The 16,605-nt window shown below is 42.7% G+C and overlaps 1 protein-coding gene across 1 annotated transcript in view; it reads right to left on the minus strand.

Moving 5' to 3' along the window:
* The window catches only part of RNF11 (ring finger protein 11), a 33,613-nt gene continuing 17,008 nt past the window's right edge, over window positions 1–16,605 (minus strand). The window contains exons 2-3 of the mRNA XM_074876080.1: window positions 1,813–1,982; window positions 1–1,217 (exon numbers count right to left, since the gene is read on the minus strand). Coding sequence (XP_074732181.1) covers window positions 1,046–1,217; window positions 1,813–1,982 — 342 coding nt within the window. The 3' untranslated portion in view covers window positions 1–1,045. The remainder of the gene's footprint in view (window positions 1,218–1,812; window positions 1,983–16,605) is intronic.

A 16,605-nucleotide genomic window follows, 5' to 3' on the forward strand; every position in this document is an offset into this window, starting at 1 on the left:
TGAGATACAGTATGTTTATTCTTAACTTCTGATAACCTAAGAACTACAAGAATGAGAGATGCAATATCCATTTGCTATGATCCAAGACAACCATTTTCAGGGAGAAAATAGTAGAATAAGTGATCAACGCTAACGCTACATTAGTTCCAAATATTTTTTTTCAGTCATGGCAGCTTAACTATTTATTGTCCGTCTGGCCCACTTTTAACCTGATGGAGTTAAAGGTGACATATTAAAGTGTAAGGACTGTAGTTTCATCAAAACCGAAGCAAGTTATAAAAAACATGAAACCATAATTTCACTGTAGGACTTGTTTCGTATCTTCATATTCCACATCACTTGTAGAAAAGGGATAATGCATCTCAGTTTGCTTACAAGCTAGGAGATCACTTTGAAGTCTGTATATTCCTAACTGCAAACAAAATATAGCACTTTTAACAGGTTATAAATAAACTGGTTTTCAAGCATAGAGCCAGCCCAACAATAACAATACACTATTAAAAAGACCTAAGGCAATGAATTCCATCTCCAATGGAAAAAAAAAAAAAAAAAGAAAAAGAACTGTGCAAACAAGCTTAAAACTATTTCTTTGTGCCAGTGTTATAAAATGTAGATTTCAATAAAGCCTTGACCCAAATGCCAGGACTTGTGAAAAGAATCAGAACAAAACTGGTTACTTTATTTAGGAAAAAAATACTCTTATCTCGCTGCTAATAAAATTGGATACACGCAGTTTAAACATTTACAGTTGCTGTAACACTTTACACAATTCCTATATATGGGTGTAAGAACAAACATTAAAAGACAATGGTGGGTCAAGGCTTTACATTAAAAATAACAACCTACTTTTCTATAGTCTCTAAAATACTATGTTTTTTTCCAATATTTGCAGCCATTCAGGAATATTTTTTATTTATTTATTAGGAAATGTATACTTTGTGCATGATCTTAATTCCTAATTCCTGGCTCTTTGGGCTGAATGACAAAAGGATCAAACCCATTAAAGTGGATGGTCTCCTCGAAGGTTCAGTGGAGAAACCCTGGCTCAGTTAGTCTCATATGATGAAAGCAGTGCTGCATCCACTGGCTCCATGCAGGATGGACAGGTAAAGGATCTCATCAACCAGTCATCTATACAGTCCAGGTGGTAAATGTGCATGCACGGCAGAAATCGGATAGGGTCCCCATAAACAAAGTCCATCATACAAATGACACATCTGGGGGGGGGGAAGAAAAAAAAAAAAGAAAATATTTAAGCTGCTGTTACCACACTGGAAATGAAAAGCAATGTAATAGCTACACCTGGATATGTTTGAGTCAAACAAACTTTTAGTACTTCTAGATACTGTGAGGAGTTCTTAGCTCTGTCAGTGCTGGCTCCACCAAGCACTTGGGTTTCTTTGGCATCTCCTTTGTAACCATGGGCACATACTACAATGTTAGTGAGGGCAAGAAGCCTTCTGTAGGCATGGCAGAGGCAGCTCAGCAGAATGCATAAAATTAGAAATGGTAAAAGGGAGCCATAAGGGTGAAGAAGTAGTATGAGCTTATTTCCCCATGAAAAGAGGATAAAGAGGAAAAAACCTATAAGGGCATAAATCACATGGGTCAGGAACGTTAATTTTCACCTGTAACAGGAAAACAAGTGAAGATAAGGAGCAAGAGCCTTCTGCATGGTTATGTTTTTCAGAGAGCTACATTAAATTACAGTCCCTGAAAATAGAGCAAAAACAGGAGGACGAGATCAGGTTTTCCCAGGGCAATATCATAAACCAATGCAACAGCCACATCAGTTCGGTTTCTGTAACTTACTCTCTGATCTTCTTCTCGGAGCCGTCTCTTCCAGGGTCATAGACTCCTTTAGGTAGATGCTGAATAAGGCCTATCCTCTGCGCTATTCTGATTTGTTCCTCTTCCGTCAGCTGTGTTGCTAGCCGAGTCTGGCTAGGAGTCGGGTGATAAACAGGAACAGGGACTTGCTCCTAAAATTAAAATATTTCAGTTAAAAAAAAAACCCACAGAGGCTTTCCTAGCATTTCATAACACAGTAGGCAATGTGTTTTAACTCTTCCTCTTAGTCCTACAAATGTTTGCATGATCTCCCACTCCTACTTTGCAATTTTGGGGCTATAATTATATTGAGAATGGGATAAAGAATTGAGGCCAGTATCTTGAGCAAGGAGCTGTTTGTGGTTGTTCTCTGCAAAAGCTTTTTATCTCCAGGAATTGTTCATACATGAAATATATGTACAAGAAACTCCATATGACAGCAAATAAACCTTACAGGCACCTGGTGAATTGCTAAGATACCGAATTGAACAACGCAATGGCTGAGGAAGAACCCCCAGTATTTGCAACAAAAAGTAGATTTTTTTTTTAACATTTATAAAGAATTATTTGCAAAGATGAGGACAGTGCCTATTCTTAAAGAGTTTTAGAGAGGAAGGTTTTATCGGTTCTGTAATAACATTAACATGAACTGTTCTGGGCCACACAAACTCCAATCCAGAACTGTAGATTTAATTCTTGTGTGTTTAAAAAAACATCACCTGGACAATAAAAAGAATACCTTAAGTAATCCAAGTTTTACATTTGTTCTCATACATTAATATGATTTTACAAGTTCTCCCAAACTGGACTTCAACTGCTGTATGTTTAAGTACATATTTCCCAAACAAAAGATAGGCAACATGTAAGTATTATGTAGTCATTCCTCTGCCACGTTCTCAGAAGATTCTTTTGAATATTAACAAACTTTTGATCAGATATTTTCACTAACATTTATATTACCATGTACTTATTTTATTTGCTTTTAAAGCACTTTAATTGAATGTAAATACCAATTTTGAACAGGAGATACTATTAGGACAGTATTGGCCAGTAGCCATAAATCTACTGTTAATAGGGAGACAGTTTCTTGCAATAGGCCTATTTTAAAAGTACTCCTTAAACAGCAGAAAAAAAATCAACTTAGAGATGTGTTCTGAAAATAAACCTCGTGCATCAGAGACACAACAGCATCAATTCATCTATTTGAAAATGCCAGAGTTGATGTTTCAGAGAACACTGCTGCAAACCAAGCAGCCTGCAGGAGTGTGTGCAGCTGGGTGGCAGGAAGCGCTGATGCAGCACCCATCACCTCCAACTGAGCTCCCATCGCCAGACTCCCGCTCGCTCTCACCCATGTGGGGAAGATGTGGGCTTTCGCTCTCCGTGACAGAGCAGCCACCTTCAAAAACGTGTGTGTCCTTACAGAGCGTGGAGTGCTGTGGGCAGCTCAGGTACTTCCAGCAGCAGGAACACAGCACGTTCCGTTTCCTCGCTGCCTTTTGGCCTGTTCTGGCGATGGTCTAGTGCAGCGTTCAGCTGACACCTGGCAACGTCCAGATACGGGGTTTAACACACGTAATACTGCGCTTGTAAAGCCTCATAAGGCAATTCTTCTTTCCACTTGCTATGCTTCCTAGCAGTGAAAGACAGGACAGGACTCCAAGAAGGCCAAAAGGCAGCCCAAGGAGCACCAGCCTCTTGCCAGCTGGTGTTGAGGATGCCCAGCAGCAGAAATCCTTGCTTACAAGAAATGCTAATCAAAAATACAAGTCTGCCTGGCAATTGTTTTAACACAGTGCCTACCACTTGCTATTCAGCTGTGGGGTAAAAGTCACAGTTTTCTCTTAATTAAGCCACACTAGGATTTCCCCCTCTGATTTCCTAGCAGAACTCAGAGGAATTGTAAGAAGGTTCAAAACACAAAATGCCAGTAGTTCTGTACGTTTGATTAATTTCCTGACTACTCTAAACTGTATTTCATGGAATCACAGATTTCTTCTACGTCAGCCGCCTTCTAATGGTTTAAATTACCTGAAGTATTCTCTAATCATCATTTGGATAGGGAAAAGCACCAGCTGAAGCTAGGGATGACCTGTCAGATATAACAACATTCATGAAGTGGCTCTGCAACCTTTGCTGCCAGCAAAATAAAGCATTTTTTGCCCTCCCAAATGCTGCCAAACATCTGCACTGAACAGATCGGCTTGAGACAGGGCCTGGTCCTGGTTTTATGTTTCAAGAACTTAACACCACAAACTATCAGTCACTTTTTTTTCCCCAAGGCTTTGCTACATTTCTTTAAATCAGTAGCAGAAGACATTATTGCTAACTCCTTTGTTACAAAGACGTACGTACAGAACACTTAGCTTGGAGATGCATCCGCCTTCCCATCTGAGAAAAAAAGGACAGGTTGGTGCTAATAAGGGCAAAAGCAGGGGAGGCTACTGTATTTAATACAGCTCCCCTTTGCAAAACCATGACTGCAAGTGATAATGCAGAAATACAAGGGAAACACAAAAACAGGAGGAGGAAAAAAGATCCAAGAAACTCTCAAAATGTCTGAAAGCAGCAGTGACAACTACAGCAGAACAGCAAACTGATCATCTCAGCAGAAATTATACAGCAAAAGGAAACTACAGTTAAGTAAGAATCTGTTGTGAGTTAAAACTATCACATTTGGACAACTCTGAAATGAGAAATCAGTCACGCTATCCAACCACTGACTGCTTCGGTTAAGTCTTGGACAATAAGTTAACACAACTTGTAAGCCTGTAATAGACCAAACAAGAATGAAACCTCATTCCCCCGTCCTAGTCTTTTACAGGCGCTTGCTGCGAGCGACCACCAAGGGACTGTGTACTTGGGGAACCCATTTCTGCATTACTGTGGTACCCCTCTCCCATGGGTGTCGTCTTCCCCACGGAGACCTGAAGAAGAGGTGCCAGATGGGTCCCCTGGGCCCCCTTCCCATGCCAAATACACAAATGCTTTCCCAGCCGCCAGCGCTGTGTGGAAACACTCCTCCTTTTGGCCTCCTGTCTCAGGTTCCCTCCCCGCAGAGCCACCACCCTGTGCTACGTGTCTGACATAACCAATTAAGGCCGGAATTTATAGTTGCCAGCTGTGGGCTTCTACAATTTCACATACTAGACAAGAATCTCTTGTCAGATGAGTAACTCCGGGTGAAAATGGTGCTGTCTTTCACCATGACATGGTCTTAATGCTGTGAGTATAAAACATTGGGGTTGGTGTGGCTGCCAAGCTGTTGTGAAAGATGCATAAATTGTACTACTGTAAATAAAAAAGAGTGACCCCTCAATACCCATGATCCAGTGCACTTCCTTAACACGCTGTCTGGTGGGCACTTCAATCTTGCCTCCCGATTACTATTAAAAGCCTGCCCAAACTGAGCTAGCAGTCTGCTGGATACAAACATACCAGTAAAATGGATGAACACAGCCACACACATTGCAGAGAGTCAAATTATAGGGTACACCAACCTTTCCAAACCAGTCCTCTCCCCTCCAACAGATAAAAAGGTGTGTTTAAAATATTTTTAGAATCATACAGGTATAAACTATTTATTCATAAGAGTATGAGAGCCCAGATTTCTCTGACTCAGATCACTGAAGTGACCTTCAGTATCCCCAGAGGGGCCAAAGTAAGAGATGGAGTAGACTGCACAGAGCACTCCCTCACCTAGACCCTGACCACCACCCATGAGTCGAGCTGGGCTCCTCCAGCCCCCGGCAGCCCAGCCACCACATACCCGGGCTGGCCCCGCACACCGCCGCCACACCACCACGCTGGCAGCTGCATCCTCTCATTTCTCCACTACCAAATGTCTGAAGCATTTTCAGAAGTTAAGCTCATCTGACAATAATTTCAAGACGCCTGTAAGGACAGAGGGCAGCCCTGCCTGTGAGGGTTTAGCACCCCTCTGCAAATCTTTCACAGTTTATAATGGCTACTTTTATCAACCCACATTAAGCCAAGGTCCCACTCACTCCAGTGTGGATATTCAAAGGTAACAACATGAGGATTCAAGACTTCAGTCACCTTCCATTTGTTGCTAGAGGCCCCCTGACACGTATATATATAAAAAGATTGTATTACCCAAGTAATTATTATTTTACTCCAAAGACAAGCATGAAATTATTGCTCTGGTGTCTCACTTTTTTCCCTTATCTACCAGGGAAAATGTTTTTGCAGACAAAATTACGAAATACTGAACTTCTAGCCAAAGTCCATGTTATTTATCATTCAATAAAGATGTCAGGTATTTCAAACTACAATGAAATTTCATGTTAACTCTATTCCTCCATGCAAAAAAAGCTTAAAAAGGCCAAAACAAATAATCAAAACCACATACTAGCATATAGCAATGAAATAAAAAAAAAATCACTTTCTGGCACTTAATTTGCTTTAATCAATTATTTTTTCCCCCCATATGAATTCAGTAATGATGAAACATCTCAGATGGCTGCAGTCCTGGAGATACACAACTTCTTTCTTGTTCATAAAGTAGGTGGTGTCAGCACAAGTTTCCCTGGCTTTCTGTGCACAGAAATCATTTGTTCCTAATGTTTGTTCAGCCCTTAAATAACAGCATTAATTTAGACTCAAGGACTACAGCGGGGTTTGTGCCTCCATCTCACCCTGGCTCCTCCTCCTTTGGGGGAGGGAACAAAAAAAAAAAAAAATCATAGAGGGCATCTGGAGGTCTGCATTTTTCACTTCTAATGAAAATAAACATTTTCACACATGGCTTAAAAGGCCCAGACACTGTGTTTCTGCATGCAGATTCCCAAGCACATCTTGGGTTCTCACCTAGAAAACGGAGGTTTCATCAAGCACGATTTTCAGTTTGAAGTTCTCATCAATGCAACTTACCTTGGTTACTTATGCTGCCATAAATCTGCTTTTCTCTTGTTTTACAGCATTTTCATCTTGTTTTTGCAAGTGCAATGAATTTGTAATACTCTGAAAACAGGTCAGTGGTAGATCAGAAACTCTTAATCCCTGGATAAAGATTATTTTAAGATCTCTCTACACCACATATCAGCAGTGTTATCAGGGCTTTTGTTTGGTTGGTTGTTGTTTCTAATAATTGCACCAACATGCACAAATTATCCTTTCAGGAAGGTCAAAGGTGAGATGAATAATTCATAGCAGCTAACAGTTCCAGAGGTTAAAGCTTCACTGCTGTCCCTGGGATCCTGTCTACAGTCCCCCACTTTCCACTATTGACTGCTTTGCTTGGTTTCCATCTCTAAATTTTCTTCCTCATCTAATCCAATGCTCTCAGCGTGTCTCACCCTGGGATATTTATTTGCATTTTTAAGACCTGATCAACAGCATATCTGTTAATTCAGTCTGACAAAGGAGTCAAACATCTTCCTAGCTGTGTTGATCCTAAGTCTTTTTTTACATTTTTTTTAAATACCAGTAGGTATAGTGCTTATGCTCCTTGCGGTTGCTGCCTAATTAATTAATGCAAATACAACAGTTCAATTTGAATTTCCCCAGCCATTCCCACAGTTCTTCTTTGAAATCCCTTCAATATGCAAATGTCTTTCTTGAAACGTGTTGTCTGTGAAAGCAGCTGCAGTGATTCACATACAGCTGTATCAGGGCCACATATGCTTTGCTGCTCACCAGCCCTCGAACACTGACCTGACAAGTGGCCTGGCCTTTCCGCAGCTCTGACAGCCCTGCAACATCGCTGCCTATTGCAAACCTCACTGTCACTAAGCAAATCTTCCAGCCTTGCTGCTTCTCAGTTTTCTCACCTCTAAGGTGAGATGCTTAGCAGGAAGCCTAAATAACTAATCTAGACAACCACAACTTCAGTTTATAGACGTAAAGTCAGGAGGTGAGAAAAAAACCCGTCCTTTTTGGGGTTTTTTTGCAAAATCCCTGATGAATTTTATGAAGTTTTCTCTTCTTGCTACTTTATTACTCATAAGGAACTCACTGAGATGATGGTCCAGGGGCCTTTTCTGTGAATGCAATTCTGATCTGGGTGAAAAGACTCAAACTCCATCGGTATGTGAATGTACATTCTGAAATAATATCCTCCCCCAAGACATATTAATGTAAAACCACTCGCTGCTATAATGTGCATTATACGACAACTACAGCTTATTTTAATAATCCTTAGAATATTACGAGCAGCCTGCCAACTATAAAAACCTTTTTCTGCCATACAGAAGAGAACAGTTCATTTATAAAGCTGAATACCAGTTGCTATAAAACATCCTGTAATGAAATCGTTACCCAATCTTTTATATTCCTGCTTCCAGGTAGCCAGTCAGTACAAATAGCTGCGATAGCTGAACACTTACACTGAAAAGTTCTTTTGAAAGAGAAATCCCCTCATCTCACCTCTCCCATTTGGAGGGGACACCTGGGACAGACAACCAGATCAGACATACATGCACGCACAAGAGGAGCCGTTCTGGCACAAGCTGGAATCTAAAGCATGAGTTTGTCTAGCAGACCCTGTTCACTTAACAGTAATATTGGATATAACAGTGTGTTGAGAGCAGCCCTGCGGAGAAGGACTTGGGGGTACTAGTGGATGGAAAACTGACCATGAGCCAGCAACGTGTGCTCACAGCCCAGAAAGCCAACCGTGTCCTGGGCTGCATCAAGAGAAGTGTGGCCAGGCCAGGATTCTCCCCCTCTGCTCTGCTCTTGTGGGACCCTCCCTGCAGTGCTGTGTCCAGCTCTGGGGGCACCAACATCAGAAGAACATGGACCTGCCCGAGTGGGTCCAGAGGAGGCCACAAAGACAATCAGGGGGCTGGAGCAGCTGCCCTGTGAGGACAGGCTGAGAGAGTTGGGGGTGTTCAGCCTGGAGAAGAGAAGGCTCCAGGGAGACCTTAGAGCGGCCTCCCAGTACTTAAAGGGGGCTACAGGAAAGATGGGGAGGGACTCTTGATCAGGGGGTGCAGGGATAGGATGGGGGGTGACAGTTTTAAACTGAAAGAGGGCAGATTTAGATTAGATAGAAGGAAGAAATTCACCTGTGAGGGTGGTGAGACACTGGCACAGGTTGCCCAGAGAAGCTGTGGCTGCCCCCTCTCTGGAAGGGTTCAAGGCCAGGTTGGACGGGGCTTTGGGCAACCTGGGCTAGTGGAAGGTGTCCCTGTCCATGGCAGGGGGGTTGGGACTAGATGATCTTTAAGGTCCCTTCCAACCCAAACCATTCTATTCTAATATAGCCAGAAAGGAGATTAAACATTAAATTAACACCTATGTATATGTGAAAAGTGTTAAGATCCAAGTAGTTGTCTCCCAACAAATAATAGTATGTTTCAAAACAGATTTACTGCACCACTCTACTAAATACACACTCACCTCTAAAAAAGGGTTCCAAGTCCTAGCATTTCTCAGGACTCCCACATTCTTCCCCAAGGAGACTGATCACACAATTTACATTTTGAACGTATACTTGATTCATCTGGAATTTTAAGGCTAATAAATGTATACTTCATTTTTAAGATTTATTAAGGGATTGTTCTGCTACCACTGCTTGCTGGAGGGTGCTAACTTTAACTGTTCGTGGCCATTTTAAACAAAATCACGTTACTTTTCTTTGATATATTCCTTGATAGATTTGACAGCACTGAAGGACAAAAAAACCAAACCCACAACATACAAAATTTCACATCTCAGTTTTTCCTTTAGTTTTATGAGTATCACAATTATCATTTAAATATTAAATAGAGAATTCTCATGCAGAAATAAACATGTGCACTAGCACCTTACTGGTCCACAGCCAGTAGGAGAGCAACGCTCAAAAACCCAGCAAGGGCCCCCCTGCACCTGGGATGGGCTCAGGTTCGTACACACCTCCCACCAGGGCACTCTCAAGGGAAGATCAGTACGAATTCTGGCCTTGCAGGAATTAGGCATTGTAGATACGGTCAGTAATTAATAAAACAACAGACTAAGAAAACAGTCTGCAACAGAGAAGAGGAACCTACAGAATCTGCACTGCGTTTCTCCAGCTTCTTATGCCAATTAAGCAGCAGCACCTGGTTTGAGTCATGTATCATTTCAGAGGGAGGTGTTTTTTTGTGAAAGCCAGGATGTTTCTGCAGTGATGGCATAGCCTCATTTAAACTATTACTAAAACTGTAAAATTGTCCTTTGCATTTTTCACAATTATTCCATTGGAGTTACTGAGAAACAAATGTATCTGAAGAGTTGGAAAAGATAAGCAACCAGGAAAGACAGTTCTGGCTGCCGACTCTTAAAATATCACCTGTCCCCTCAGCTCAGCTTTGCTACCGAAAATAGGGCTGGGGCAGAGAGAGAGGAGGTACAAACTAGATGCATCCTGCCTGCTGCTTTCCTAGACAGTGACAAGGGCTATTAGAGAAAGGGACTTTGTTTTCAAGCTTTTTACCTGTTCTGTCACACAAAACCAAAAAGGCTACCTACTCCCAAGATAAAGAGTTGGCGGTGCCCTTTTCAGCTTGGCCCGTGCAAACCCAGCCCTACTTGGCAGACGGAAATCACCTGCTGCTCTGTAGAGTCACCTGCTCTGAAATTTGATTAACCATCAATGCAAACCTAAATACAAAAGATTAGCAAGGAGGAGTTGTAGGGGAAAAGCAGTAATTAAAAAGCAGTAATTAATCCCTGGAAGCACAATCTCCTGACACAACCAGACAGTTTTTACATTTCCAGGCTGCACAGCAGGTTCCTCTGACTCAAGGACCATATCCTTGCATATAGTTCCACTAACTGAATTCTTGTTCACCAGCTTCGTGTCAGTTTTACCTGTCCTTGTTCCTTTCTCCAATGATCCCATCAAACATCAGGGTGTGAATTTCTTCAGTAAAGTGGGTAACATATATACACTAACACATCCCAGACCATCAAATTGCTCATCAGAGAACTGACTCCATCCCTCCAGACAACCCCTGTAACAGCTCCACTTACAGCATCAGGCCACAACTCCTGAGATAACAAAGTCCTCTTATTACAGCTCCTAGCCTGTTTAATAGTGGTTTTTATATAGGGAGGGAAAAGATCCATAAACAATTTACAAAAATTCATGCTTTTCTGTCAAGTTGCTGCAGTGAACAAAGCCAGGAAAGAACAGTTCCCCCTAAACATTAAATTAAGAGCACTCAGGCACAAAATGCAGCCTCCTGAGACTTGTACACCCCAAGGACTACAAAGCAAAGCAGCTGGGTAAAGAAAAAAAATCTAGCAGAAGGGGCCAGCAGTCATTTCTGCAGCTGGTGGTAGAACAGCACATGTACGTGGATCATCCTACCCCATAAGGAAACCACAACATCTGCGTTATTGGTACATGTTCTCTCCTACGTACGCCAAGTGGTTATCTTTGCAGAAAGCCCTTTTAGGCCTGGCAAGCACAGACAGTTATTACAGTGCTATGGCTATGTTAAACACAGCACTTATGGTTTAAGCAAGATGGTTGCTGGAGAAATGAGGAGCAGATTTAATAACAAATAAAAACCTGAAGTTTTAGGAAGAAGAAAATGGTCCTGTAGCAGAAGAGACTGAAAGCAAGTGAATCTCTCAGACTGTCTCTTCTACTGAAAGGTACAGAGCGAATCTACTGTGTCCCATTCACTTACTGCTGTGGAACTGCTGGCTAGCAGGAAGCAAAAATAAAAAAGAACACCCCAAACAAACGAATCCAGTTAACATGTTTTTCGGAGGTTGCATTCAAGCATGAGAGACAGGGGAAGCACTGGAGCTACAATGGAAAAGCTGACAGAATACTAACAGTCCACACAGAAATAGGAGAATCATTCACACTTCCTTCAGATACGTATTTACTTTCTGGAAAGGGTAAGCATCAATCAATGCAACTTGTTTACAGTGCAAATCAAAGGGCTAACGGCTAAAAATGCTAGTGTTGATCATCCTGGGTAACACCTAAAGTCTGCAGGCAGCCTGGACTCTCGCTATGCCAGGTCCCATATGCAGTGCAGCAAACAGACTTGCTCACAACCTGCCCCACTCGTCCCATGTGATTTGTCCCAGGCACCATCCCCCCCACGCACACCCACCCAAACCACTCACTCAGAGGCTCTGACTCACCTCAGGGTACAGCAGGCAAAAAAGCTGAAGCTCACACCCGCTTCTGCTTCCTGAGACATGAGCTTGGCTCAAATCTACCATCCTATAACCTCCAAAACATTGCATCGCTCAGACAAGTCCACGCAAGTCCCTTATGTGAAGAGCTTGATATGGATTACTGGACAGGCAGACACCCGATGAAGAGTATAAGCATATACGTGACTTCAGGCAGGCAACGTAACACGCTAAGAGTAAGGAATAGTGCATGTTATGCCCTGAACTGCCTACTGACCCACAGACTCAGCACAGCCGAGCTAGGCACACACAGCCCCTGTTCACCTCCTGGTGTCATTTCAGGGAATTTGGGGATTAGGGTGCAGCTGACTCCATCTGGTGTAAAACAGCACTGCCTCGGAACCCAGGTCCTGCCACTGCCCTCGCACGGGCTCTAGGCACTGGCTGCAAGGACACTGATCCCACTGACTCTTCAGCTCACAAAAAGCAAACAAGCCGTTACCATCAACTGTGCGATCACTATAGCCACTGAAAAAATTGGGAACAGGCAGCCAAGAGGAAAATGGAGGACTGCCCCTGTCAGGAACCTAAGCCAATTGTGAAATCCTCACTCCAAACACTTGAAAAATAGCAAGAGTGCTAAAATGTATCTTTTGGCAAGAATTAGGTCAGCTTGAAGGCAATTCTAAGAACAAAATAGCCCTTCTGAGTACTTCAAGAACAAGGTAGCAAAATTAGAGAAATCGGCCCTAATTAGCCAAGAGGAAAGGCTGGGGACAAAGGGCCAAAACAGGGAGTAAACACGAAAATGCATATAAGCTGAAGACACGAGCAACCCTTCAGGGGAGGACTGCTGAAGTATAAATACAGGCTGTACTTCAGTGTGTAAATAGATGTGTATATATATATATTTAAACGTGCTTGTTTGAACTAATAAGAACATAACATATAGCAAAGAAATATTATGCAGAACTAGGAATGAATTTTAAAAAGAGTATAGAGTGAGTAGGATATAAAAGGATCAGAGAAATCAACTGATGAATTATCTCATCTCTAGGCTCAGCATATGGTGTCATCTTGGTGTTATCATTCAATGACATGGCAGGCATCCTCCCTGGGCAAAAAGGGCTATCCAGAACGCAATTTAACAGCCTTGACTAAAGGAAGTTTCAACACACATCCAAAACCATCCTATCAAATGCAAGTTCTCATACATCAAGTTCCTAAAACAGGACTTAAATAGACACAACAGCCCCAGTTGGAATGAGGACATCACCCCCGTGTACAGTCTTCTGGGAGGTGTCAATTTAGTTTCAGATAAGAGGTAACACAGATAACGAAAACAAACAGGCAGATCAACAGAAGCTATCTCAGATCATCTACCCCGATGTACTATCCTACGCGATGACACAAAATACTTTTCTGTAGCCACCCAGTTGTAAGCAAGCACTGAAAAAGAGGTCTGAAAGAGGACATAGTAGGGTTTTTTTTATAGAGATACAGCCTGTTACCCAACCAAAACACACAGAAGATGCAACATAGGAGAGGGTTTCTGCAAACCTTGACAAGTACCTTCCCCTTGACCAGGGAGCAGGTAAAGAGTGGCTGATGAGGTAGAGCACCACAGCCAAGCTGCGCTAGCCCAGGAAGGTGGGCTACCAACAGGCTCCCCCCCACCAGCTAAACCATGCAGAAACCTGATGAAGCATTTTCCATCAGGCCTTACAGCAAACAGGGACTCAGCAGAGTGGGACTCTTACACAGTGCAAACCTCTGCCAAACCACAGAGAAAGGAGAGAAAACAGATTGCTCTACTAAGGATAGTTGACTTGGGGGAGAAAAGTGGTCACGGTCCAGGTCCTATTGCAGAAGGGCTTCAAAAAGCAGATGGGGCTGGTAATGAGCTGGGTCTGCGTAACCACAGAGCAAGAAAACCTGAAGCAGAGGGACTGCTGGCATGGGGCACCTGCTTTGAGACCACGTCAGCAAAGCAGCCCATGACAGCAGGGTTTGTTTCAAAACTCAGGAAATCTGTGTTACACTTCAGCTGATGATAACTTTGTACTTAATTTGAAGAATTTTAATTGCCTTTTTAACAAAGCCATCCTCAATTACAAGTGCTTGCTCAAGCAGGAAGCTGCCACACCTTGGCAGTTTGATGGTACACTCAGATCCAAAGGCCCTTTTATTTTCTTAATGGCATCTGAATTTCTAACACAGAGTGGATGCCTCTAAGATCCAGGTATGTGACCTGAAGCTTCAGCCTAGGCAATGCAGCAGGGGACTGGACTGTGCAGAAACAGCCAGGAGGTTCCTGAGGCCAATTAAAGGATATAATCAAGGCTGCATTTTGCAACAACTTAACCACAACTTTTTTTAAGCATGTTTCTACATTAGCCTGCTAGAAAGCCACAGACAAATGAAGCCTCCCATACACCTGCCACACATTAGGGGACCTCAAACACACTATGAGACTGTGTGTGCAGTCATCCTGGGTGTCCCTGGCCATGGCCTGCCGACTTGGCTAGGACATCCCCGCTGTTCACCCAGCCAAGGGCTCCTCCCTTCCCCCAGACCCTGGGCGACCATTGGGGGGATTTCTGTGATTTCTTCCACATTTTGAAGCTGGAAATGGGGTTTGAATCAGAGGGTGCTGACATCACCCTGAACTGCTGGGCTGTACACAATCGATTTCGGCTCAGCTCGGGGTGCTGCAGCATGGGGGACACGGTCACCTCTCCCAGGCACACACTCTCTGCCATCTCTCATTTCGGTGAAAAACTCCAATTTGGCTACTTTTTTAGCATCATTTGATAATAACATCAATTATTTCAACTCAGAGCTAATGAGCAGCAGCTGTAAACAGCCAGAGGCACCAATTCAGACTATCAGCTCATCTCAGCCGGTCATTTATTAATCTTAAAGAAGTGTCTCAGGCATTAAATGATTATTACTAAATCTGTGTTTTAAAGCAGTGCTCTATCTAAAAGCAACGAACAACTCTATGAATATTAAGGCACACTAAAGCTTGACAAAGTTCCACTTCTTGATGCAGTATTAGCAAGTGAACACAAGGGCAATGTTTCTATTTTTTCCAGCAAAGTCTTGTCCTCGCAAGCAGTGACTCTGCGTTTTTAAGCTCACAGGGCACAAATCCAAGTGTGATCTCATGCAACTGTCAAACCTCTTCTAACAGAAAAAAAGACGTGTGCCAAGAACAGGTAGAAAAATCATAAATAGCTCTCTCAGGAGTTGGTTATACAAGCAAAATATTTCCAGAATTATTTTTTCCTACTTATTTTAAAGTTTTAAATGCATAGAGACAGTTCGATGAGCATCTGGTCACTTCTTTAATCTGTCACCAGAAAACACACATTTATTTTACTGCTATGTATGAAACATATAGCCAGTAGCTGGTACAACCAGGACAAGCTGCAAACATTCAGCTTCACAGATTAATAAGATACAATGTCTATCACTAACTGTATAAGCAACCACCTGTCTAATCAGAATTTCAGCATTTTCAGTCTATGCTTTTTGAGGGTTTTTTTGTTTTGTTTTTTCAATACTCTTATTTGGATCTTGCCTGTGCTGGTTTTACACCAAAAATACTTGCGTTCGTTTCAGTACAGGTGGTTTCAGAGTAGGTGGTTTGAAGAGGGAACAGAAGCAGGTTCAGGGCTCTGCAAGGGCAAAGGGGGGAGGACAGGGAGCGCAGAGCCTGGCCCAGCCTCTGCAGCCACCGCAGCTCCTGACTCACCTTGTTCAGACCTGATGGGACGAAGAAAAACCTCTGTTTTGTCAGGCCATTCCCCTGCTCACATCCACTCTCACAGAAGGTGGTAAGAACTTTGTTTACACTGAAATTGGCTTTCTGAAGGAAAATTTGAGGTTTCCACAATGGATTCATCCTGGTGACTGCAAGTATCAGATAGTATGGTCTACAAATGTCCCCACTACTACCCCAATAGCACACTCAGTAAGGATTTCAAACATTACCAGGGACGTGGCACTTGAGCACCTACTTAAGTACTTGCCTGAATTAAGGCTCAGGCTGCCACAAAATCCCAGAAGAACAGAAAACTGATTGAGAAGAGGGACATGAAAACAGAGAGGTCATTTTTTCAAATATGGACTGACTGGTTGGAAGACAAAGCCCCATTTCACCCTGACACACCCGTTCGAGAGCAGCTGCAAAGGCTGGAGATCTCCAGCCTTAGCTCATCCATACGCAATGAGGGATCTCTTTCACATTGTGTAAAGTACACCAGAATCCCTGAACACCTAATACAGTGAGAGACAGGATGCAGGTTTAGGGCTGGAGTTGAGAAGATCACATGGAAATACAAAGGTTATCTGCACAAATTGAAAAGCACTAATTTCCCAAGAACATTACCTTGTGACTTTCAAATGCTCCGATTTAGACACATGGGTACAAGGAAACTGCTCGTGCACCAAAGTGTAACTCTACCATAGGTGAGGTATGTGCTACTTTCAGTGCCCCTCAGAGTCACAAATGAAAGCCTGATGTCATTAACGTTATACTACCAACACTCTTTCAGGCTTTATGAAGATATAAAGAAATACTTCTACTTATTGTATTCTCCTGCATAGATGTTTAAGGTGGAATAACCACATCCTGCTACAACCCACACAATCACAAAAGTAAGTTTTGCTAGTTTATACACA

The sequence above is a fragment of the Strix uralensis genome, chromosome 8 (genome assembly GCF_047716275.1).
Source record: "Strix uralensis isolate ZFMK-TIS-50842 chromosome 8, bStrUra1, whole genome shotgun sequence".
In the NCBI taxonomy this organism is placed as follows: Eukaryota; Metazoa; Chordata; class Aves; order Strigiformes; family Strigidae; genus Strix; species Strix uralensis.